The 25,720-nt window shown below is 49.2% G+C and overlaps 2 protein-coding genes and 1 pseudogene across 3 annotated transcripts; 1 reads left to right on the plus strand and 2 right to left on the minus strand.

Annotated features, from left to right (window-relative positions):
* The first annotated feature begins 7,371 nt into the window (after window positions 1-7,371).
* LOC136478113 (probable RNA-binding protein ARP1) lies at window positions 7,372-13,402 on the plus strand. Of its 2 annotated transcripts, none has more exons than XM_066476444.1 (6): window positions 7,372-8,088; window positions 8,210-8,339; window positions 10,353-10,482; window positions 12,290-12,323; window positions 12,640-12,916; window positions 13,158-13,402. In XM_066476444.1, exons 1-6 carry the CDS (start codon window positions 7,828-7,830, stop codon window positions 13,265-13,267), a joined length of 942 nt encoding a protein of 313 aa, XP_066332541.1. In that variant the 5' UTR covers window positions 7,372-7,827; the 3' UTR covers window positions 13,268-13,402. The 2 variants fall into 2 exon arrangements, with proteins under 2 accessions (XP_066332541.1, XP_066332543.1); XM_066476446.1 differs by having other exon boundaries at window positions 7,373-8,088; window positions 13,161-13,402.
* A 360-nt stretch (window positions 13,403-13,762) lies between these two features.
* Window positions 13,763-15,703, minus strand: LOC136478112 (7-deoxyloganetin glucosyltransferase-like; annotated as a pseudogene).
* A 1,279-nt stretch (window positions 15,704-16,982) lies between these two features.
* LOC136474885 (7-deoxyloganetin glucosyltransferase-like) lies at window positions 16,983-18,982 on the minus strand. Its single transcript, XM_066472461.1, has 2 exons — window positions 18,213-18,982; window positions 16,983-18,076 (listed from the first exon to the last, which is right to left on the minus strand). The coding sequence occupies exons 1-2, from the start codon at window positions 18,958-18,960 to the stop codon at window positions 17,136-17,138; spliced, it is 1,689 nt and encodes a 562-aa protein (XP_066328558.1). The 5' UTR covers window positions 18,961-18,982; the 3' UTR covers window positions 16,983-17,135.
* Between the last annotated feature and the right edge of the window lie 6,738 nt (window positions 18,983-25,720).

Here is a 25,720-nt window from a genome sequence, read left to right on the forward strand (position 1 = left end):
TAAAGAGGTCCTTATATGGTTTAAAACAGTCTCCTCGTCAATGGTATAAAAGGTTTGATTCTTTTATGATGTCACATGGTTTTAAGAGATTTGAATTTGATAGCTGTGTGTACATTAAATTTGTTGATGGATCACCTATATACTTGCTGTTATATGTTGATGATATGTTGATTGCTGCCAAGAGCAAGAAAGAAATCACTACGTTAAAGAAACTGTTGAGTAGTAAGTTTGAGATAAAGGATCTTGGTGCTGCTAAGAAGATTCTAGGTATGGAAATTATAAGAGACAGAAATTCTGGTTTGTTATTTCTTAGTTAGCAAAGTTACATTAAGAAAGTTCTTCATCGTTTCAACATGCATGATGTAAAGTCTATTAGTACTCCAATTACTCCTCATTTCAAATTATCAGCTTTACAATATGCTAGTACGGATGAGGATTTTGAGTACATGTCAAGAGTTCCATATTCTAGTGCTGTTGATTCTTTGATGTATGCCATGATTTGCTCTCGTCCTAATTTATCATATGCTATGAGTTTGGTTAGTAGATACATGGCTAACCCTGGTAAAGAACATTGAAAGGCTGTTCAGTGGATTTTTAGGTATCTTCGTGGCATAACAAATGCATGTTTGAAGTTTGACAGGACTGATAAGGGACTCACTGGCTATGTAGATTTAGATTTTGCTGCTGATTTGGATAAGAGAAGATCTCTCACAGGTTATGTGTTCACTATTGGTGGTTGTTGTAACATCTCGGCCCAAGGCTTAACATGATTAATAGGATACTCATACCAATAAGTTGCAACTTCTTTTCCGGAAGCCCATCTGCAAATAACTCCGAGGTTAAGCGTGCTTGGCCTAGAGCGATGGGTGACCGACCGGAAAGTTCTTCTCGGGGGCGCACGAGTGAGGACAAAGTGCACAGAAAAGACCTGTGTTGGTCTGTGACGGCAGTCTACGTCCTAGGGAAACGGCCAGATGTAAGCGGGCCCGGCCTCGGAGAGGCAGGACGTTACAGAATGGTATCAGAGCCGACTCTCGTGGTTTCACGGACGCATGTGTCGCAGTTGCGTAGGCATGGTGCGCATGGCTGGTGTGGATCCGGCGTGGTCACACAGCATGGCACATGCGCTGGCTCTGGACACACGGACGTGGCCAAGAGAGGACGCTCCTGGCTTGGGATTGATCGATGAGGACGTCGATCTCTTAAGGGGGTGAGGATGTAACATCCCGGCCCAAGGCTTAACATGATTAATAGGATACTCATATCAATAAGTTGCAACTTCTTTTTTGGAAGCCCATCTGCAAATAACTTCGAGGTTAAGCGTGCTTGGCCTAGAGCGATGGGTGACCGACCGGGAAGTTCTTCCCGGGTGCGCACGAGTGAGGACAAAGTGCGCAGAAAAGACCTGTGTTGGTCTATGAGGGCAGTCTATATCCTAGAGAAGTTGTCAGATGTAAGCGGGCCCAGCCTTGGAGAGGCAGGACGTTATAGTTGTGCTGTGAGTTGGAGGGCAACATTGCAGCCCGTTGTTGCCCTGTCTACCACTGAAGCAGAATATATGGCTATTGCTGAAGCATGTAAAGAATTAGTTTAGTTGAAAGGTTTGTTTGCTGAGCTTTGTGGAGATGATTCTTGCATTAATTTATTTTGTGACAGTCAAAGTGTTATATGTCTCATTAAAGATCAGATGTTCCATGAAAGAACGAAGCATATTGATGTCAAATACCATTATGTTCGCAATGTGGTCGCGCAAGGTAAGCTGAAGGTATGCAAGATAAGCACTCATGATAATCATGTTGATATGTTGACAAAGACAGTTCCTGTTGCTAAGTTTGAGCTTTGCTCAAGCTTAATTGGTATAACTATTTAGCCCAAGAGGCTATTTGACACCGGAAGTATTTCTTTGTTGTTTCAGGGTGAAGGTTCATTTTATGCTACAAGAAGAAATTTGTCTCAAGGTGGAGTTTGTTAAGCTATGATCCAAATTCAAGCTTGGGCCGAAGCGAAGCGGCCCATTAGCGTTAAGAGGGACTACACCATCTATTAGTTCTGTATTGCTAATAGACGAGGGTGTGGGGTTTTTTCCTCCCTATATATATGGACCACCTCCCTCATGGGCATCATAGACTTGTATACGGGAAGGCTCATAGGTTAGGGTATCCCCAAGTTGTAAATCTCCGACGTTTGTAACATCACCCGATATAGTGAAGATTTGCTGGTTGGTGCCCGTGGTTTTTTCCCTTCCACCTTGGGAGGGTTTTCCACGTTAAAATCTCGTATCTCCTGTGTTTGATATACTGTTCTTCATCGTTTATATTGCCTATCGTTTATAACAACAACCTTGTTAAGCAGACCAAAACCCAATCTTTGTATGGCCTCTTTCTTCTGAGCTGTACTCATGGTGGGAGGCTCGAAATAAAGCAAATGCAGGTGAGGGTTTATGTTCTCCGTCCAGGCCATGTTCTTCATCGTGCATCCATGCTAATTATGGAATCTAGGCCAAAAAAAAGGGGCGAACAAGAGCTCATGTATATCTGAGACATGGACTCGGCCACTGAGGGATGTCCTCAAGGTAAATTGCGATGGAGCCTTCTTTGCTGAAACAAAGACATGTATCTGGGGTTTTGTCATTCGCGACCATAATGGCCACACGGTAATGGCGGGATCTGGTTCTTTGGGAGCAATTCATGATGCTGATTGTGCTGAAGCTCAGGCTTGCATTGTGGCTTTGCAAGCGGCGTTGAGCCATGGTATGGGGAAAATTATACTTGAAACTGACTCAATGAACACGATGAGTGCACTTCAGTCCGTGTGATCTTAGCCCTGCATCTGTCCTCTACAAAAGAGTACGAGAGCTGATTTCATTATGTTTTGTCTCAGTACAGATTGTTCATTGTCCTAGATCTTGTAATAAGAGTGCTCATGAACTCGCACGTTTGAGCCTAGATTGGGACCCGGATCAACCTCATGTTTGGCTTGATCCTAGAGTTTTGTATCTGATATTTTGGTTCACGATTCCGCTGAACCCGGTGTGAATGAATAAATAGACTCGAGGCGTTGTTTCAAAAAAAACATTACAAGTAAAAGCTGACGACAATGTTGCAAGCATTAGAATGGGACTATATGTTCCTATATGAAAATAAAATAAGAAAAATAAGACACCTACCAAAGGCTAGATTCTTAACATTCTTATCGATGTATAGTTCACCACCGGACAACAATGCCAACTAATTTATAGCAAATAAGTTATAGTTTTTTGTTGTCTATAATGCAATAAGAAATGAACCGAACCAATCATTGACATTATGTGAATAACAATTTTCTAAATCAAACTAACAAATAAACCATCCACTTACAGTACACACAACGGGGCATTATTCATTCTTTAGAGATAATTAAGAAGCTAGAAAGGTACAATTGGTCTTCAAAGTGCAATAAGAACTCCAGCTTAATATTTTACAACCTAAACAAAAGGCTCTCTCAAATAAAAAATCTCCCTAAAAAATCTACAACAAAGAAATAAAATCAAATCATGAGGCCCTGTTCGTTTCGTTGAAATTTGCCTTATGCTGATTTGTTGTGAGATGAAAACACTGTTCATTCGCTGAAAAGTACTGTTGAAGTAGTTCAAGCGAATATGGCCTTATGCATTCATGCTAGTATATCTTGCACATTTGTTGTGGAATGTTTTTAATTTATTTATACATCAAATGTAATGTTTTAGGGAAAAAATAGTTTTTTATATATTTTTGTCATCTCCCTAGACCTAAATTTAACTTATGGAACTTTTAGATGTGCTTTGAAGATCTCTAAATATCTTATTTTGATCTATCATGTCCCAATCCATCTCTAAGTTTTTTCCCTCAGAAATTTTAGAAACTCAGAGACATTCTTTTGTGATTTAAAAACCTTATAAGATATTTACCGAGTTGTTTAACTACAAAATGATGAAACCACTTCTAACTGGGCCAAGGAGATAATTTAAATGGTTTTTGGAGGAAGGTGTATGGTTTGAATTTTTCGAGAAGAAAGATCAGAACATGATGATAAATAAAGTAATGGTACAGCACCATGCAACAAAGCATAGGTACTACAACTTCTACAAGCGTCCTACGTGCTGATTGAGCCCACCGGCCCGTAACCATTAGCCCATAGGCCTCCACAGTTGGACCGCACCATTGCAGTTGCAGCCTGCAGGTTTGCATTGCAAGCAGCCTTCAACACACTGTTTCTCGGAAAAAAAAAACAGCCTTCAGCACACAGATACAGAGCAGGACAGTCACACGCCAGTCGCCAATGAGAATCCAGCAAAGTAATGGCCAGTCTGCATCTGGACGAGGCAAAATTTTCCACCAGAACGCAAAGCGAACCCGATACTGGTGAAATCAAAGCGCAGATTCTGCCGATACAATACAGCCATTTCCGTGATTTCAATCTCCATGACGAAACTCTGGTCTGATCGCATTACATGTTGTTCGCCGTAACACGCAGCTCTCCAGAATCCGCTAACGATCGTTAAGCTTAGCTGCACCGTGCCGTAGGCCCACCCTAGTATTGCAAGTAATCTGCTGAAGAGATCGACGGCTGGACACGTTCTGCTGCCGGCAAAATCTGCTGAAGAGATCAGGGCCACGGGGCCAAGATCCAGAAGAACAGAAGTCATCGGCTACGGACAGGAGGATTACAGGACCGAGTAATGGCGGTCGCGCCTGCCAGCCACCGGAGCAGTTCACGTCCTCCCTCCGGCGTCCGGGCAAAGCGATTTGCCTTGCCCCTTGCGGGCTCGCCGCGAAATAAATGGACATTTGCGCGTGTCGTACCGCGGCAAGCAAGCCTCGTGCCGCTGCCGGTGCCGGCTGTCTAGCGCGCGGAAGGCGCGGCCGCGCCAGTTGACAACAAACAAAACCCCTCCTCCCGTCCTGGCCGAAACAGACGCCAGGTGCGCAAAGACGAAACAATGCGAGCAGAAGCAACGACAAACAAATGCATCCGCTAGTTGATGTCTGGTGGCTCCTGCATGCACGACATTCGTTCGCTGTCTGAACCAGCCAGACACCAGCTAATAAGATCCGCTCGTCATCATACATATAACGAGAAAATTTAATTAAAACGGGGCAAGTAGCAAGTGATATACTCTGTTAGTACATCGGATGATTCGTCGGGTGGCGATCGACGGATCGTGCAGTCCAACAAGGCTCGAGGTCGAGGTGGGTTACTTGGCGTCGTCCTTCTCGTTTGGCGTACGTGTACGTCCGCGCCCCGTTCCCCCTCGGCCTCCATGGCTTCCTACGAGACCTTCACCGGCCACCTCCTCGTTGCTTGCCGTTAAAGAAACCGACCGGTGGCTAGGCCAGCCAATGCTCGTGCTCGCAGGAGGATTTCGTAGGCCCGTCTGACGACTGACAGCGACCGGCGGATTATTAGCCCCGTTGTTAATGGCCGATCGACGCGCGCTGGAAACTAAAAGGGAGAATAAACAATGTTCATGGCCCGGGACAGCCCGGGGACGAAACAGGAGATGTGGGACGACGAGTAGAGTATTTTGCGAGCTTTATCCGTTCTGGATTGCTTAGAGGACAGCTTGGTAATTAGCGGAAAGGTTGACGACGGCATGCCCATCGGTTGCTGTCACAAGTTGCGTGTTCTGGTATTCGTCTGCGCCCAAAGGGAGTTTCAGAATAGTGCAGGCTGCGGCAGCTCCTTGCGCCTCCCAACGGACGATTCCGTGTTTCAACTTTCAACCTACTAAGTGCGCACTGTCGTGGAAATTAATCTCCTGTCAGTTAGTGATAATCGACCACGTTGGCGTTGCAAGTTGATGAGGATAATTATTCAGCGAACCAAGTTCTGAAACCGGATTTGCTGTCACGAGAACAGAAAACAGGGCCACTGATTTGCGCACCACAGTGGATCAAGAACTCCGAAGGAGAGGTCAAGGCCAACATGCCTTCAAATTTCGCAGTGCGTTCTAGGCCAGCACGGGGCGTCGTCAACCAAAGGCTCTCGCCACGCCGGAAACGTTGCATGCTGACGTGGCACCGGCGGTTCTCTGCCATCTGCCCTAGCCTGCCTTGTGGATAACGAGCGAAGACCCACATTTCCTCTACTATATCGAAAAAAAGAAAAGACCCCCGATCATCTCCATGGTCATCAACTCGGAATTAGTAGGCACTTTTCATGGAATCTGCTTGTACTAAGGGTCTCTTTGGCACGGCTTATGCCGGCTTCGGCTTCATCTATTTTGCGCAAATCGAGGCACTGTAGCGTGAAGCCGTTTTGTAAGCCGGGATTAAAATGAACCAGAAGTCAGTAAAAGCCAGTTTTTTTTTTTGGCTTCACCGGCTTTGGCTTTGCCGATGAAACCGTTTTGGATGAGCCGTGCCAAAGAGGGCTTAAGTTTCTCGACAGAATACATAACAGGGGGGTTGATAAATGTTTTTGTTTCCACCGAACCGTGTACTGTAACCGCGTAGCATAAGTCGGCTACGGCGTACGAAAATGGCAGGTCTCAGTTAATGAATCCATTAGCAAATTGATGACGACGTTTGTTGGCAGCGAAGACGACGACCTCGTTAATGATTAGTACACTTGGCCAGCTTTCGAATTTGCACCCCTCCTTGTTTGTTCCAGCCAGCTAGATCGCTTGGCGTGTGTCCGCCTGTCCACACCTGATCACATCGGTGGCAAAGCAAGGTACGCTAGCTGCGCTGGGGTGGCCGATGCGGGCAAGGAAGCAACTCCCGCGACTAGCAGCAGCAAACAACTGCGCCAACTAGGGCAGATTGCGAAAAAATTTCAATCCGATAAATAGTACCACTTTCGTTTTATTTGACAAATATTGTCCAATCATAGACCAACTAGGCTCAAAAGATTCATCTCGTGATTTCCAACTAAACTGTGTAATTAGTTATTTTTTTACCTATATTTAATACTCCATGCAAACGGCTAAAAATTGATGTGATGGAGAAAGAGTGAAAAAACTTGGAATTTGAATGACATCTAAACATGGCCTAGGCGTACCTAGCGGCTAGGCTAGTAGGCTTAGTTAGGCCAGGCCAGCCGCCGACGCCACCAGCTCGGCGACGACGGCTCCAGGCCGATGCGGTGCGGCGCTACCCTGCGCGCGCGCGAGCGTAGGCCACGCCGTCGCCGTTCGTTACGTTTGCGGGTAGGGGCCGGGCTCGGGGTGGTCGCCCGAGAGCGACAGGGAGGACGCCCACCCAAGTGGGGGAACGTGGCAGCACAGCGCTGATCTCTCGTCCTCGCCGAGAGAGAGAGAGAGAGAGAGAGGAGAGGGGACGCATCGTCATAAAAAAAAAGATGGTATGGAGAAGGGGTTGGGTGGCGTTGTTGCAGGGGCTTATTATAGTCCATTGGAAACGAGACTAGAAAGGGTCATGCAGCAGCTGTCATCCCACACCCGAACCCCCTCTTCCAGCGCAGCGCACAGCCACGGCCGTCGGCCCCTCCCCCACCACCTCTTTGCTCGCCTGCCGTCGTCTCCTCCCTCTCTCTTAACATATCCTGCTCCTCTCTACTGAGTTCTGAGGGAGAGGGACCTGGGGGTTATGGAGGTGAAGTATACTAGGAAACCCAAGGGGAGGGAGGAGCAACCGCAGGAGGGCAGGTCTTTCTACGACCCAAGACGGCTCGGGCGAAACTACTAGGAAAGAGTCAGGACTCAGGAGTCCGGCTCTAGTTCGCTCGTGCCGCGCGCCCGCAAAAATCGATCGGAACTAGCCTAGCGTCCACAGCCCTGCGCGCCTCCGCACCAAAGTGGAGGGGAGACGAGACGCAGACGACAGCACATACGGTAGCGTGCGGCGGATGGCGGCTTCGTCCTCGTCGTCTGGCCCGGGTGGGTCCCCGGCCCACGCGCCTCCGGGCGGCGGCGGCGGCGGGGGCGGGGGGCCGTATCACCACCGGTCGCGGTTCGGCGACACGACGCTGACAAAGGTGTTCGTGGGCGGGTTGGCGTGGGAGACGCCGTCCGAGGGGCTGCGCCAGCACTTCGAAGTTTACGGCGAGATACTAGAGGCCGTTGTCATCACCGATCGCGAGACGGGCCGCTCGAAGGGCTACGGTTTCGTAAGTCGACCCCTGCCTTTTGCGGTTTTGCCTCTGACCTTCCTCCGGCCGATCGGCCGCCGCCTGCCTTGTATCAGATCGATATGATGCTCACCAGTATCCATCTATGTGTCCTCCGCAGGTGATTTTCCGGGACCCGGATGCGGCGGCGCGGGCGGTGCAGAACCCGAACCCGGTGATCGCCGACCGGCGCGCCAACTGCAACATTGCGGCGTTCGGCCCGCCGCGGGCCGCGCAGCAGCCGAGAGGAGGTGAGCGACCCGAGGAACCAAACCAAATCAATGCTCCCCCTGCTGTCTTTTTTACTTTCCTTGCTCTCGCAAGGCACGCGCATGTGCATGGCAGTAAATAACCGGGGCATGATTAGCGCCGGCGGCAGTACCGCGATTAACCGGATAAGCTTGATTTAGGGCACCATGTTCCGCTCTGGATTTTCCTAGGGGGGGTGGGGCCCACCCCAGCCCAGCTGGTGAAACACTGGGCGCCAGCACACGGGAACGAGGACGGCCACTACTATATCTGCATTGGGACGGGGGGAGGAGGCAGGCACTAATCAACCATGGCTGATGGCTCACGGCTTCCATCACGAATCGTCATGGTCTCATGGCTGTGTGCTAGCCCAGGCTGGCCTTGCAGTGGCTGCCCCCTAATTCGCTGCACGCCTGCACGCTATCTGGTCTACTCACCCCACCCCCACCCCGGCACCCCCACCACCTTGTTCAGTCTAGGATAGCAATGAAATCTGGCTGACAATATGTTTGGAGATTTTTGAGGGGCTTTGTCTAGTACAATTTCTTACTTAGTTCCAAACAGAACCTAGCTGGTGATAAATTAGTCTAGGCATCTCGGTGAAGTGCTGTTACAACCATCTCTCATACAAGATGCATGGATTCTGGTAGCATTTTGGCCGAATGCCGGTGACGGAAGAAGAGTGCGGGTAGGGTGGGGCTGGTACTATTTTCCCCCTTTGCTTGCTGAGGAAGATCGAGTTGCATTGACCGGGAGCACGCCATTGGTGGTATGCTGCATCGTTCCAGCGACAGTGAGGTGTAAAGGGGTGGAGATTATCGCTGGAGAATCAGGAATCCAGCCGCCTTTCTTTTCTAGTGAAAACCGATGCATGGCTTTACAAAATGTTCGGCAGCATATACTACCAGTACTACTACTCTTCCTGTAGTCTTTCCAGACTTTGACCCGTTTGATTGTCAACCACTTGAGGAATATATCAGTCTGTTCGTTTGGTTTCATCCAGTCCAAACCAGTCAGCTAACAGTATTTTTCTTTCACAACAAACCAACACCGGTCAATCCAAACCAGCCCAGAAACCAATCAGCGAAAAGGAAAAGCTTTTTGTTGATGCAGCTTTTGCTTCTATACCCCCCTATCCGGTTTGTTTCAGAGTAGAGTTTCTTTACATTCCTGGGTTTCAATCGGCATGTTCGCTGGTTGGTTTCTGGGCTGATAAGCCCGGCTGGTGCTAGTTTGTTGTGAGAAGAAAACACTCTTGGCTGGCTGATAAGCCCTGGCTAAAGCCAATGAGCAAACAGACAGATATTTGCCTCCCAATATATACTGCATCTCCTTTTTTTTAGATAATGGATAGAAAGCATCTCCTAGCTAGGCTCTTATTTTAACTTGGAATGTTTTCCTCTTTATTATTTCCCTTTTATGTGATAATTATCATCATTTTGTTATTTTTCAAATATAAGTCGGCTTATAATGGCATTGGTCCTTTTTCTCCTTTTTCACAGTAGAACAACCTGCATGCTATTTCTGCAGAACTGTTTAGTGCATTACAGCGCGCGCACAATAATGCAACACCAAATGGAGTAGGTTAAAGTGCTGGCTAGCTAGGACAGCTTTGAATCATTTAGCACTGTGCTAATCTACGCAATGCTCACTTAAAGAAACCTCTTTCTCTATTATTCGTAGTAGACCAAATACAGTGCAGAACAGATTGTTTTTCCTTTTTGAAGGAATGGCATCTTTTTTTATTATCCAAAACATAGAAAAGATAATGGTTTAAGCAATCATACGCTGAAAGAAAATCAGAGCCCGTCTTGCCACTCAAAACCCCAGTCCAGCGCAGGGCACATGGTGAGACCTCCCTTGCACAGGCTGCACAACTGTTGTCGCAAGCAATGCTCCCCTGTCCGTAATACATGCAAGCATACGCCTGCTCTGCTCTGCACTGTTCTGTACTGCTCGGTGTATTATTTCTTTGGTGCATGTTGCGTTTAATTAACGTGCCATTGCCACCACAGGTAGAGGAGGAGGAGGTGCCGGCCGCGGGCCGCACGTGCCGGATCAGCCGCCGCAGGGGTCGCTCTACAGGATGCCGTCGCAGATGACCCCGCCTCAGGCCCCCACGGTGTTCTACAATTCCCAGTACGGGTGAGTGCTCCTGTCGCCTATACGTTTCGGCTGTTCCCCCTCTTTAAAATCTCTGGAGCCAGGCCGTAGAAATACGTACAGCAGATCGCCAGATCCATGTACGGCTCTGCCGAGCTGAGCTCACGACGATGCGCTGGTGATATGAGCATTGCCAGATTGCCTACGTACGCGTGTGTTTGTAGCGAGTGCCGTATGCGTACGTACGTGCCTGTATCACCGCAGCTGTCCATCGTCATCGTGGGATCCGAGCACACCGCAACTCTGAATTATCAATTGACAGGGGCGGCACATGTCCATTTCAAGGCCGTGTCATTCTGTTCTCTTTCTCACTTCTTGTTCTGATTCGGAGAGGATAGCCATCGTTACTCGTTAGGTCGTGACAACTCCCTATCATAGTGGCTGCTTTTGGGTATTTGGAAGTTCAGAGAGCCGCAGCCATATGAATCGTCAGAGAATTTGCATGCTGAACTGACCTTAGAGGCCAGATAGAGTTGTGATAGAAAAGAAAGTTATTGAGCTGCTCTTTTGTGGGAGGAGAACAACAAAAGGTCATTGGGCCTTGTTTAGATTGTAAATTTTTGCAATCTGGACACTGTAGCACGTTTCGTTTGTATTTGACAAACTTTATCCGATCATGGACTAACTAGGCTCAAAAGATTCGTCTCGTGATTTACCATCAAACTGTGCAATTAGTTATTTTTTTATCTACATTTAATGCTCCATGCATACGTTCAAAAATTGATGTGATGGACAGAGAGTGAAAAAACTTGAAATTTGGAGGTGATCTAAACAAGGCCTTGGTCTTTGTCGATGTTCCATTTACCGAGCTAGCAGCTGACATCTGCGTGCGTTTCACTTTCACGGAACCGAGGGTCATGTTTCTTTCACGGCGCAGCTTTCAGTTATCGTTTCCTTAATTGGACAGGTGGGTTCAGTTGCCAAGAGGCGCAGATGGGCCCACGTGTCCCCATGCCTCTTCTGCTGGTCCCTGAGATAGGCCCATTAAATTTGGGCCGATGGGAGGGAGACAGCAGCTCAGCATGGGCATTCACTCTGGAGGTCCCGCTACTGCCACCCTCTGTTTCCTTCTCTCTTACCCCAGACAGCAGACCACCATGGGCTGTGTTGCCTACCCTGCAAACAATCTCTTCACTTTGTTGGTTTGCTGCAGATTTGATTGCCTGCATTCATCTCTTAGTTCCACTTGGTTTTAAAGATATTTGCAAATATGTGCTCCCTATCAATCCATTGGCATGGATCATATAGGTGCAGTACTCATTAGAAGTTGCAGTAGGATTTCATGACCAATTTGGTACTTCATACTTCTTTCTTTGCTATAGGAGTTACTCTATAGTTTCTTTACAAGATAATTCTCTGAGATCAAGTTTTGGAATTCATAAGGATGGTATTTGTTTAATTTAATCCCTATTGTGATGAAGTATGCTTTCATGTTTATTTGGAGGTCCCCTGCTTGACATTTTGTTTGTTGATGATTAGTACTTCTGATGTGATCTTGCCAGCTGGTCAGATGTTTTTAGGTTTGTTGCAAGGTGCAGAAGCATTGAACAGCAAGCAACTTTTCCTAATAAACTATTAATACTGAGCAATGTGATGCAAGAGCTGAAGAGGGGGGGGCGCTTTATTTTAGCTCGACATATAATAGTGCTTGAGATAATTTTTAGGCTTTACAACCATGCTAGCAGGTAGATATGTCTCTAGGAGTGAGAGACAGCGATGGGCCTCATGCTCAGCGCAATCACTATATTTCTTTTGTAAGGCATTGAAGATGTTCTGCAAACTTTTGCAGGTACTGGTACCCACCTGATTATCCATACCAACAGGCAAGCAATCCAGTCTCCATTTCATCTCCTCCCCTTCAATGTCATTTTTGTTGTTTTTTGCAATAATTGGCATTACTACATGAATTATTGGCTAAATCACACTGTTTACTTGCCATGGTCTGAAACTCTGAATTCAGTATTGAAACTTCTCATCTTTGAATACAAAGTATTTTAAGTAATGAAACCTGGCGATGTCTGCATGATAGGGCCTTTGTTTATTGGTCATCAAACTCATCATGCATTTTGTACCAGAATGAGACACTAGCACAACCTGGCAATCTAACTGAAACCATGAAACCTGAAAATTGATGAGCAGGCATTGTACAATTCTCAAGTGCTACAACATTACTACCCTCAGATGTATGGTCCAGCCTCTCCTTCAGGACCACCCTACCAATACATGGGGTATTTGCCTGGTGGCCCAAGTCCAAGGACTGGATTCTCGCCGATGCAGCAACCCATGCGACCACCGTTCTTTCAGCAGCCAACGGCACAGATGGATGGTTCTTTCCCACCAGGGCCGTCGCTTCCGCCTAATTTCAGACTCCAGCAGCCCCCTCATGCAGTCTCAAGGGAATCTGATGATGCATCTGGTATGCTACTCCAATCATTCTTTGTCAGTTAGCGTGGTGTTTCTTGCTGAAACCTGGGAAACAAACGCATTTTGGTTTAATAATTCTAAGTGTTGCAAGATAACTGTTACTATAAAATCTTGGTATCATAAAATTATGCCATTTTTTTACAGTTGGATGTAACATATGTTAATTGCAGAAAAGAACTGTAAACAATCACGTTGTTTTCAATAAACTGATATCTTACCGCTGGCATTCTTAGCAGGCTCTCAGTCAGCTCAGCCAACTTCTTCAACTCCAGCTACCATCACAAACAACCAGGAAGATTCGAGGCCTGTAGTGTCAGATTCAGATCCAAACACACCAAATTGACTTTCTGAGAATCCTGGCAACATGATCTGATGTCAATCTGATGCAGACTATTGGTGGTCTGTAACTGAGTCCATGATACTCTCACATCTTGACTGAAAAAGTATCCCAAAGAATTGTTCTTTCATTATTTCTAATAATTCTTTTTTGAATTCTTGCATTGCATTTTTTCACCCGAATCCATTGTACGCCCGACTGAATTTCAAGTTCAAAATTCAGGAATTCGCTAGCATAAGTTCCGGTGGCATGTTAGTGTTCAAAGTACTGCCGTGCTGTTAATTCGTATCTCAATGTGCAGTACAGTTTTTCATGAGGAGGCACCCAGTTTTATTGCAACAAGAACTTTTTTTTTCCTTCGATCGAGCAACGGCACCAATTTCTACTTCTGTTCTATTATAAATGATTCGCTGTTCGTTCTTTAGTATGACAGGTGAAACTACAGGCTTACCTGAGAATACTGACAAGCAAGCTTGCATCTTCACTCTGAATTCTGGAATTGACATGTTCATGCGACACCATATTTTCTACTGTGAAACCGACCGTCATCAAAGAAAGAAATTACTTATACTTACATAATAGTACAAATTTACTGGTAACATTAAACTTTGGAATTCGCATGCATGTACTGTTCATATTATTAGCTTGCAGCTGCAGGAACATTTCCTTCAAGCAGTAATTCGACCAAACGATCAATGTTGACGCTCGAGGCCCCGCCGCCATCTGTTGCCGCCACGGCCTTCTCCTTCCACATTGTTGCTTTGGCCTTCATGTCTTTGCCTTTGTCACCGTCCATGGCTTCTTTTATGAGCCGTGCCACCTCCGCCCTCGTGACATTGTTGTCAATCTCCAGTCCAATTTCCCAGTTGGTGCAGGCATATCGGCAGTTAGGTCATCTGCTCGGAGAAGAACGGCCAGCAGATCATCGGCACGCCGGCGCGTATGCTCTCCAGCGTCGAGTTCCACCCAGAGTGCGTCAGGAACAGCCCGGTGGACGGATGCGACAGGACCTGTTCCTGCGGGCACCAGCTGAGGAAGAGCCCTCTATCTCTCGTCTCAGCGTAGAACTCCTCCGGCAGCATAGCCTTGTCGCCGGTGACGAGGTCCGGCCTGATGACCCACAGGAACGGCCTGCCGCAGCGCGCCAGGCCCCACGCGAACTCGGCGAGCTGAGCCGGCGTCATGACCGTGATGCTGCCGAAGTTGACGTACACGACCGAGCCGTCCCCTCCCCGGGCGTCCAGCCACTGGAGGCAGCTCAGGTCCTCCTTCCAGAGGCTGCCGCAGATCGCAGCCGCGTCGGGATGGGCCATGGTGCCGGCGAACGTGAGGAGCGGGCCGATGGTGTACACGCGAGGGAAGATGCGGCGCAGCGCGTCGACGACGTCCTGCTCCAGCGCGTCGAACGTGTTGATGATCATCCCCTGCGAGCGGTGCGCGTTCTGGGCCTCGTTGCTGTCGAAGTGCACCATGAAGTCGTCCGGGTCCGTCGTGCGGATGAAGCTGGGCATGTCTCGCAGACGGATGCCCGGCATCCCGGGCACCCAGTCGAGCACCGTGTCCAGGTACCCGTTGGTCAGGTAGCTCTCATCTGCAGTACATACACACATGTGAGCATGTTGCATATAGCAACGCATGAGGGTGGCCGTACCGTACCTTTGAGTGGCACGTAGCCTCTGTCCATGAGCTCCTTGTAGTGGAGGTACCCCATGAAGCCACACGCGCTCATGGTGCAGAACACGACGGCGAGGATGCCCATCTCGTTGGCCACCCTCTGCGCGAAGCTCATGAAGTTGTCCAGTACGACGCAGGTGACCGGCGGCCCGCCGGGCATGCCGTTGAGCCTCGTCAGGAGGTCCCTAAACGGCGCGGCGCCGTTCCGGAGAAGCGACTCGCAGAGCGTGGGGATGTCCTGCGTGACGTCGTCGTCGTTGCCGGACGGAGGCAGGCCGTCCGGGATGGTCTCGAACCGGAAGTCGTCGAGGCCATCCAGCGCGTCCGCGCCACGGGACCGGAGCAGGCGGCGGTGGTTGTACTCGGTGTTGACGTAGGTGACGAAGAAGCCCCTCGAGTGCAGCACCTTGGCGAGCTGCAGCAGCGGCGTGACGTGGCCCTGCGCCGGGTACGGGATGAGCACCGCGTGGGGGCGCGCGTTGGAGCCCATCGAGGTTTTGCCTTGTTGAATGACGCCGCCGTGTGTTACCGCAGATGATGGACGAAGGTGTGGCGATGGTCACCATGAATCAGTTCCGGCATGTGGGGATATTTTAGTAGTATATATCGTGGGTGGGACGGACATCTCCAGCGCAGCAGACTGAAACTGGGAGAAAAGCCAAGGCGCTTGTGGTCAAGGAGACGACGCAATCGATACGGCTCTTTGGATCATCGTTCACCACCTCATGTTTTTTTGTGAGGTCATTACACCTCTGCTCCTCCAATGCATCACGTAACTAGGCTACCAGAATTCGTCAGATAGTGCCGGATAGAGAGCAACACGCGCATGGGCATTGGTGCCGTCGCGCCGATACGTGACTCGGGGAGCCGCGACGAAGCAGTCGCTGATGCTTACAGCGCCGGCTGGGTTTTATTATTCCGGCGCCGCTGGGCCTTGATTGGAGCAGACACGGTCCACGGCAATCGGCAGCCATGTGCCGGCGTCGACCAGCGAGAATCCTGGAGGGGCCAACATCCATGGAGTCTGTATCACTAGGGGTGTGGGAGAGTACAAACTGCTATTGGTGCACTGTCCACAATAGGTCAACAACTAGGGAACACGAATGGCGTGCGACATAATTAATTAGAGGGACAAATGAACTATGCTACCCACAAAACACCACGCGGTTATTTTGGCGACACTGATCATCTCCACTAGCCTTATACTTCTGCATTAGTTTACCAGTGAGCGAGATGCGGGGGAGATTGTAACTGTAACTGACAATTGTTATTTTTGCAGGTAGTGATGGAGATTTAACATCGTACAGGAGAAGGTGGCAACGGGACCAAAAGTGCTGAGATTGGCCGATAAGGAGGAAATCCCATCCTGAAGAGTATTGGGCTCATTTGGTGCAGTAGTGGATGATCAAATTTGTTCGGCCCATACGTCCAGGCTCCGCCTTTGCATTTTTTTCCTTGTATATAATACATACAAACGGATTTCATACAAGTTTATTTCCTTTCTAAAAAACAGCATATAAATTCATCTCCTCGCTAGGAACAACTATAGGACTCTGGACTATGTGTGCCAAACTTTCTTAACTACACTATATATACGCCCTACGTATCATAGACTCATTTTAATGTTAAACTTTGCCATAAGTATAGTACCAAATTTATTGGCCACAGTTTTTTTTAGCTCCCACACTTTTAACTAACCTTGGCTGTGCAAAGGTAGACATTAACCAAACAAATCCATAGGTGATCCCTGAAGGTTGTGTGCTGCTCATCAGGCTATGGGACAAGCATGAAAATTCTGGCCATTGCGGCAAGATACAGTGTCAAACAACCCTACAAAACCATACGGTGGGATTTAAATATTATTAGACGGTTTAAGTGCTATAATGTGGAGTTTTATAGTTAAGAGGGATATGCAGCCAAAATTATTATATGGGAGGTTACGTAGATTTTTCTTACTATTTGTTGACTCACCGTCGTGTCAGCACCACACCACGTAATATGTACCACGTCAACAAAAAAAACCGCTAATAGTTGGGGTTAAATAGACTTTTGTCTTTTTGTTTCCGTGGCTCCATTACTATTGGAGATAGTTGGGTCGAGACATAAAAAAAAAAATCCATTTGAAATAAAAATAACACCCAATATAAAAAGAAATTTTAGGAGAAGCTAAAAATCAGCACGAAGCATTTTTTATGTAAATTCAGCTAGGGACATCATTCCCTGCGAGCAGGAACTCGGCCAGTCGGTCCAAGTTTTTCCCAGAGGATCCACCTTCGTTCACTGCTTGTCGAGCTTTCTCCTTCCACAATATCGACTTCACTCTCATCGCCTTCCCCGTCTCTCCATCCATCGCCTCGCGCACGAGCCGCGCCACCTCCTGCCTCCTCACATCATTGTCGATCTCCATCCCGATCCCCCATTTGTCACACACGTACCGGCAGTTCGTTGGTTGCTCAGCGAAGAACGGCCAGCAGAGCATCGGCACGCCGGCGCATATGCTCTCCAGCGTCGAGTTCCAACCGCAGTGCGTCAGAAATAGGCCGACGGACGGGTGCGAGAGCACCATCTCTTGCGGGCACCAGCTCGCCAGGATTCCCCTCTCTTTGGTGTCCGTGACGAACCCCTCCGGCAGCATAGCGTTCTCGCCGGAGACGAGGTCCGGCCTGATGACCCACAGGAACGGCCAGCCGCAGCCCACCAGGCCCCAGGCGAACTCGGCGAGCTGAGCGGCGGTCATCACCGTGATGCTGCCGAAGTTGACGTACACCACCGAGCCCGGCCGCTGCGTGTCCAGCCACCGGAGGCAGCTCGTGTCCTCCTTCCAGAGGTTCCCGCCGATCGCGTCCAGTCCGCCTCCTCGCGCGGCGTTCGCGAACGTGGCGAGCGGGCCGACGGTGTACACGCGCGGGAACTCGTGGCGCAGCGCGTCCACCACGTCCTGCTCCAGTGCGTCGTACGTGTTGAGGATGACCCCGCGGGCCTTGCGCGCGTTCTGCGCCTCGCCGCCGTCGAAGTTAAGCATCACGTCGTCCCGGTCCGTCGTCCTGATGAAGCTGGGGATGTCCTTCAGACGGATGCCCGGCATGCCGGGGATCCAGTCGATCGCGGTGTCCAGGTACCCGTTCGTCAGGTCACTTTCGTCTAAGCGGAGTGCACAACAAGAACAAAGACGTCACATTGCAGCCCTCGGTGTGCGGCTAGTTAATTTTGGCAAATTATTGGTTTCAGATCAGATCCGAGCTCAACTCGATGTAATTCTTGTCTGAATCTGATGTACCTTTCAGTGGTACGTAGCCTCGTCTGATGAGCTCTGCGAAGTGGAGGTACCCCATGAAGCCGCACGCACTGGTGGTCCAGAAAACCAAGGCCAGGATCCCCATCTCCTCGGCGACCCTCTGCGCGAAGCTCATCACGCCGTCAGCTATGACGCAGCTCACCGGCGGGCTGCCGGGCGTGGCGTTCAGCCTCGCCAGTAGATCCCTGAACGGCGCGGCGCTGTGCTCGGTGGTGGACAGGCAGAGCGCGGCGATGTCCTGCGTGACGTCGTCGTTGTCGGACTGCGGCAGGCCGTCGGGGACGGCCTCGAAGCGGAAGCCGTCGGTGCCGGCGAGGGAGTCCTGGCCGCGGGACCGGAGCAGGCGGCGGTGGTTGTACTCGGAGTTGACGTAGGTGACGCGGAACCCCCTGGCGTGCAACGCCTTGGCGAGGTGCAGCATCGGCGTGACGTGGCCCTGCGCCGGCTGCGGGATGAGCACGGCGTGCGGCTGCTGCTGCGCCTTTCCGGAGCTCATCGCCGCTTCGCCTGGAGCTGCACCGATCGGCGAGGCGACGGTTGGAGCGAGTGCTCGCGGTCGCAGATGATCCGGACGTGCTGTTCTTGTTCTTGGATGCAGGACAGCAGGAGGTTGGTGTGCGTGACTGATGGCTGAGGCACTGAGCTCCGAAAGCGCCGTGGCTGAGCAGGTTACCCGTGACAGGGATGGCTGTACAGCAGGCTGAGCTCCATGGGGCCGGGCGGCCGGCATTTTGGAATTGGGCTTTCCACTCGGAGTAAAATAAAGGAGATCTGAGAAGTGATAAGGTCACGTGGGTGGTGTCCCTAGCGGGTAGCGGTCGTCGATTCGTCACTAGAAGGAAAACTGACTAAGAATTAGCAAAGGAAAAAAAAAATCTAAAACCATTTATTAGGACATTTTTGGAATGCAAAAATTTTACAGGAATATAATAGAAATATCACAGGAATCAGTTTATTTTTATAAAAAACATAAAAAACGAGAAAAATTTCTACATTTCATTGAGGGCCTTACTATTCCCTCTGTCCCTTAATGTTTGTCACCACGATTTACGTACCGATAACTTTGACTCAATTTATAGGAAATACGTATAATATTTCTATCTCCAAATAAATTTATTAAAAAACTAAATTCAAATATCTATCCAATAATACTAATTATGTATCATAAATATTAATATTTTTTAATATATATTTAGTTAAAGTTGTTTTTCGGGAAATAAAAACAACTAACATTTGGGGACGGAGGGAAAAGATGGTAATGATTAGTACCTTTGGTAAACTTGGCTACAAGGAATAATGGCAGATCTAAACAGGGCCTAGTAGGCCTCAGTGAATAGCCACATCATTTCAAGCTGCACACCTGCTTCCAATTTGTACTGGAGTGATGCGGACCGCTAGTTGCTTTATTAGAGGGAGAGGATGAGAGGAAAGCAGTCACCTGGGCGCTTTTTTACCGAACACCGAACCGAACCGAACCGAAACCGAACCGAATAGTCGGTAGTTTGTTTTTTCGGTTCGGCTTCGGTTTTTGGTTTTAGAAACATCGGTCATCGGCTCGGTGTTCGGTTCCTATGTAAAACCGAACCGTAAACCGAGAACACCAAACATTCGTCAACTCTTGCCTCTCAGCAGCCTGTGTCCCTCTCCCCGTCCTCTCAGCAGCCCACCTCGGCCCAATTAGCAGGCCCACTCGGCCACTCCACCAGACCACCGCTTCGGCCCCGCCCCCACGTGAGATGACGCGACGAGACAGACACTCGAGCGGGCGAGTGGCCAGGAGCGAACTTGCCCCAAACCCTATCGGGAGAGAGCGGTGGCGACGCGACGGCCACGCGAGCGGGGAGCGACATGGGCGGCTGGGTGTGACTCGGCGACGAGCTGCGAGCGCCCGAGTGGAGCACCGAGCTGCGCGGGTGCTACAGCGGCTGCGAGCGCCCAGTGCCGAAGTGGGCGTGTAGCGGCTACGAGCGCCCTGTGCCGGAGCGAGCGAGTGGCGGCTGCGAGTGCCGGAGCTGGCGAGCGGTGCGGCGAGCAGGGAGAGGAGCTGCACGTTGGCGGCGGCGGCGGCAGGAGCGACTTCGAGTGAGATCAACAAGGAGCGGAGCAGGTCAGCAGGAAGACTTCGGCCATCTCGGTTTAAACCGAAAAGCCGAATTAGGAAACTGAAACCGAACTCATCAGTTTTGTATTTTTGGAATAACCGATCGGGTGTTCATTGCTGGAAACCGAAGTTTACTAAAACCGAACAAACCAAACCAAATTTTCGGTTTAAACCGAATGCCCAGTCTGAGAAAGCAGGATCGTCTTATATATTCATATTGTTCCAAGGTATTTTTTTAATAAAGAAGATTTATTCAATGATACTAATTATGTATCATAAATATTAATATTTTTTAATATATATTTAGTCAAAGTTGTTTCCCGGGAAGGAAAAACAACTGACATTTAGGGACCGGGGAAGTAGGTGGTAATGATTAGTACCCTTTGGTAAACTTGGCTACAAGGTATAATGGCAGATCTAAACAGGGCCTAGTAGGCCTCAGTGAATAGCCACATCATTTCAAGCTGCACACCTGCTTCCAATTTGTACTGGAGTGATGCGGACCGCTAGTTGCTTTATTAGAGGGAGAGGATGAGAGGAAAGCAGTCACCCTGGGCGCTTTTTCACTGAAAACCGAACACCGAACCGAACCGAACCGAATAGTCGGTAGTTTGTTTTTTCGGTTCGGCTTCGGTTTTTGGTTTTAGAAACATCGGTCATCGGCTCAGTGTTCGGTTCCTATGTAAAACCGAACCGTAAACCGAGAACACCAAACATTCGTCAACTCTTGCCTCTCAGCAGCCTGTGTCCCTCTCCCCGTCCTCTCAGCAGCCCACCTCGGCCCAATTAGCAGGCCCACTCGGCCACTCCACCAGACCACCGCTTCGGCCCCGCCCCCACATGAGATGACGCGACGAGACAGACACTCGAGCGGGCGAGTGGCCAGGAGCGAACTTGCCCCAAACCCTATCGGGAAAGAGCGGTGGCGACGCGACGGCCACGCGAGCGGGGAGCGACATGGGCGGCTGGGTGTGACTCGGCGACGAGCTGCGAGCGCCCGAGTGGAGCACCGAGCTGCGCAGGTGCTACAACGGCTGTGAGCGCCCAGTGCCGAAGTGGGCGTGTAGCGGCTACGAGCGCCCTGTGCCGGAGCGAGCGAGTGGCGGCTGCGAGTGCCGGAGCTGGCGAGCGGCGCGGCGAGCAGGGAGAGGAGCTGCACGTTGTCGGCGGCGGCGGCAGGAGCGACTTCGAGTGAGATCAACGAGGAGCGGAGCAGGTTAGCAGGAAGACTTCGGCCATCTCGGTTTAAACCGAAAAGCCGAATTAGGAAACTGAAACCGAACTCATCGGTTTTGTATTTTTGGAATAACCGATCGGGTGTTCATTGCTGGAAACCGAAGTTTACTAAAACCGAACAAACCAAACCAAATTTTCGGTTTAAACCGAATGCCCAGTCTGAGAAAGCAGGATCGTCTTATATATTCATATTGTTCCAAGGTATTTTTTTAATAAAGAAGATTTATTCAATGATACTAATTATATATTATAAATATTAATATTTTTTAATATATATTTAGTCAAAGTTGCTTCCCCAGAAGGAAAAACAACTGACATTTAGGGACCGGGGAAGTAGGTGGTAATGATTAGTACCCTTTGGTAAACTTGGCTACAAGGTATAATGGCAGATCTAAACAGGGCCTAGTAGGCCTCAGTGAATAGCCACACCATTTCAAGCTGCACACCTGCTTCCAATTTGTACTGGAGTGATGCGGACCGCTAGTTGCTTTATTAGAGGGAGAGGATGAGAGGAAAGCAGGATCGTCTTATATATTCATATTGTTCCAAGGTATTTTTTTTAAAAAAAAGAAGATTTATTCAAATTTTCAAACATAATACATCGAGTTGATACACAGTCTTAAAAACAATTCTTCATTTTGGATCGAGTTAATACTAAGGTACGTGACATTTGGAGCAGTCTAATAACGAGACAAGCATATCTAGCTGGTGCTAAATGACAATCACTTTTAGCAGTACCATAAACCTCATTGTTACTTTTTATTTTGCGAATTACATTCATTGTTACTTTGTTAGAACCTATGTTTTCACGCTTCATTTCCTTGCTTGCTTTGATTTCCTTTAGGACGAGGAGCCGCACTCAAGTTCTGCTTCTGAAATCTGAACTTGTGTCTAGCTCTAGGAACCACTGATTACGCGTGTCGTACGATGGTGTGAACGTCACGACTCACAAGGCAAGGGAACGGCAGTCCATCTGTACGCGGCCCATCCTCAGTTTGGGAGCAACGTACGTCGGCTTATTTTGCGCTCAACAAATTATTCAAGCCCAATCAAATGGGATTGACGGCCTCGTCCATTTCTGTTTTGGCGCGGTCCAATCTTCGTGACAACAAAAGAATGGAATTTTTAATAAAGAGCACTATGGGCCTGGCTCAAAGACAAGGACTTTCCGGATAAATTTTGGGATTGAATCAAGTTGATGTAAAAGGAATGGAAATTTTGTAGATTTCAAAAAAAAAAAAAATGGAAATTTTGCACAGCGCGTTGATATCGGTCCAGAGCCCATTTAGGTCGATCTCAATAGAAATTTCATGAGTTTCATGAGCTTAATAAGCTGACGTGATATAGTATTAATGAAGTGAGATATGATAAAAATTTAATGAGATGAAATGAGTTTCATGGCGATGAAACTTGTCTACATGGTTAACACATATGAGACTTGGAAACAATGAGATAAAACTCGCACAAGACTGGCTTTAAGTGAATATCACAGGTTCCATCAGCTCTATGATCCCTATTTACAAATGTAGGGACCATCAACAACATTTATATCTGTCATAAATCTTTCTCGCAGACACCAATTTCTCTATTAGGCTAATCTCAGTGGGAGTTTGATTAGAGTTTTATTCGTATTTAATAGGCTATCGCATAAGCGTTTTTATGACATGTTAACATTTTTAAGAAGAGACAGAAGGAATAAGTTTCACGAGGATGAAACTCTTTTTTGTCTCGGTCATCAACTCATGACGTGTTATAGTAGTAAGACCCCCTTTGGATTGAAGAAAATTTGGAGGAAAAATGAAGGACTCCAGAACCTATAGGAAATACTGTTCATCCCTTTGGCATGAAGGATTTGTGCATAGGAGAAATGGAGGAATGTTTCCTATGGGACTGATTCCACTGGAAAATTGTAGGAAAGAAACATCCGGTCGGACCTCATTGTTTTTTTCATGTCGCGTAGGACAGAGGCAATTTGGCTTTGCTGATGCTACTGTATAACGTAGGCAGCCCAACTTTGATCAATGCTTTTCCATCATCAAATGTATAAATTATGTGTTTTTTTTTCAAATGATAATTAACAGATGTGATAATTATTTCCTTTGCAAGATTCTTTTATTTTTTTCCTCTACCTCATCCAAACGACTCTTTCTCCAAAAATCCTATGTTTTAAATTCAGCTATTTACACATGCATTCCTATTCTATTCCTGTGTTTTTCATATTCCTAAGTTTTGATAATCATATGTCTCAAAGGACGCCTAAATGTCTACAAAACAAAATAATAAAACTATGCATTGAGAGGAATAATTCATCTATGTTTCATTGTATTCTTTTTTTTTGATAAAATGCTACAAAACTTTCTTAGAAAAAATAGCCTTATTAGTCTGCTCGTTTAAGCTTGCGCTTGCTGCGGTTGTGTGAGAAATGTATCGAATATTTATTTATACTAGGATTAAGTCCACTTTTGACCTCTTAACTATCTTGTTGGTCTAATTTTGACCCCAAACTACAAAACCGTCTCGTTCAGGAACCTCAAGTTTGAAAACCGTTCACTCTTAACACCTAGACACGGTTGTAGCTATTTCGTGCCGACGTGTACCTGGTTTTGACCCAGCGCACTGGAGTTCCTGCCACGTAGACGCACGCACGGGAGGGATAAAACCTGTGTATAAAACCCGGCGCCGGCCGGCGTCCTCTGCCCACCCCGAGCCCCGCCTCCCGCTCCGACCTCCACCCTGAGCCATGGCCAGCCACCTCCCGGACGCCGACGCCACGGGGTTCAAGCTCTTTGGCAAGGCGACGGTCAGCCACCTCCGCCGCCTCTACCTCCGCCGACGACGGCGACGGTCCTTCCTCCTCCTCCGTCCCCGCCGCAGCCGCCTCTGCCCCTGCAGCAGGCGCCCGGGTTGCCGCTGCGCGCATGCCACTGCAGGGGTGGAGAGCGACGAGGAGATACGGCGGGTGCCGGAGATGGGCGGCGCATCGGCGTCGGCCTCGTCGGGCATGAGCGCGGACGAGCGCCCCAAGGAGGACGGCAAGCAGGGGGTGCAGCCTCGGGAGCCGGGAAGAAGCGCGGCCGCACCGCGGGGGACAAGGAGCAGAACTGGTTGAAGGCGTACCTAACGGAGCTGGAGGCCAAGGCCAAGGACATGGAGCTCTACAATGCCGAGCACGAGCAGTGGGTGTCCACGCTCTAGATAACAACACGCTTCGCCAGGTGCTGCCTCGCCTACCTCCGTCCACCCCCCATTCGTTTCTGCGGTTCGATCTGAGCTCCAAAGCGTCAGCCTCAGCCCGCGCAACACGCGCGGGTACCTCCGCACCAGCCTCCGATGCAAGCAGGAGACCGTTAGGCAAGTGTTCTTGTTCTGCTCCACGTCCGAATTCGGTCGATTCGGTCCTATATTCCTAGGAATTCTCTGTCTCTAACTCTGACTCTTGCCGCGACGCAGGATGAGGGGCGCCGCATCGGCACAGAAGAGGTCCCCCAATGGCAAGTTCGACGGCGGCGGCAGAGAGGGCTCACAGTGGCGGTGAATGTCGCTGCCGGCGATGTTGCTCGGCAAGACCGTGCTAGAGATCGTGCAGGCCAACCAGTTCATGCGGGACATCGACACGGCTGCCGGCGCTACGAATCGGGAGCCCCCGATGACCCCGAAATCGGTTCCTAGGACCAGGAAGCCTATGGCGGCGGCAAAGCAGACGCCCCTCCGCACCCGGTGTGCCCAGGAAAAGTAGAGCCATTAGGGTGCACTGCGGGAGGAGGGAGCTCCGCAGCACGTCCCAGAACCACGACAGCGACCCCACATGGTGGTGCTGCACAGCGGGCCTGGGGCCCTCATCCGCCGTCGCGCTCCGCCACATGTGCACCTTCCTGTCCTAGTGCCCTATGTAGATGCAGCCGTCGGCTGCCACCATGATTTCCTTCACTAGACCACTGCCGAAGCAGAACTCGCCCAGCTCGCGGCGATCCCACCACACGCGCACGTTCCATGAGTCCGTGCCTGTGTACAGCAGATCCCCCACTGCTGCCAGCGAGTAGATGTGTCTGCCGTCCTCCTTAACGAGCGAGCCAAGGAGCCCCATCCACTGCTTGGTCGTCGCGTCCTCTGCGGTGTTGCCATAGGGGGCTGGCGCCGAGACCTGGGAGCTACG

The sequence above is a fragment of the Miscanthus floridulus genome, chromosome 8 (assembly GCF_019320115.1).
Source record: "Miscanthus floridulus cultivar M001 chromosome 8, ASM1932011v1, whole genome shotgun sequence".
In the NCBI taxonomy this organism is placed as follows: domain Eukaryota; kingdom Viridiplantae; phylum Streptophyta; class Magnoliopsida; order Poales; family Poaceae; genus Miscanthus; species Miscanthus floridulus.

Excerpts from the sequence above, each read along its gene's own strand:
- LOC136474885 (XM_066472461.1), bottom strand. The coding sequence starts at position 18,960 with ATGCCGGCCGCCCGGCCCCATGGAGCTCAGCCTGCTGTACAGCCATCC. Across the intron at positions 18,077-18,212 it reads AGGCTACGTACCACTGAAAG|ACGAAAGTGACCTGACGAAC; the intron begins GTACATCAGATT and ends CACTCCGCTTAG.
- LOC136478113 (XM_066476444.1), top strand. The coding sequence starts at position 7,828 with ATGGCGGCTTCGTCCTCGTCGTCTGGCCCGGGTGGGTCCCCGGCCCAC. Across the intron at positions 8,089-8,209 it reads GCTCGAAGGGCTACGGTTTC|GTGATTTTCCGGGACCCGGA; the intron begins GTAAGTCGACCC and ends TGTCCTCCGCAG. Across the intron at positions 12,917-13,157 it reads GGAATCTGATGATGCATCTG|CAGGCTCTCAGTCAGCTCAG; the intron begins GTATGCTACTCC and ends TGGCATTCTTAG.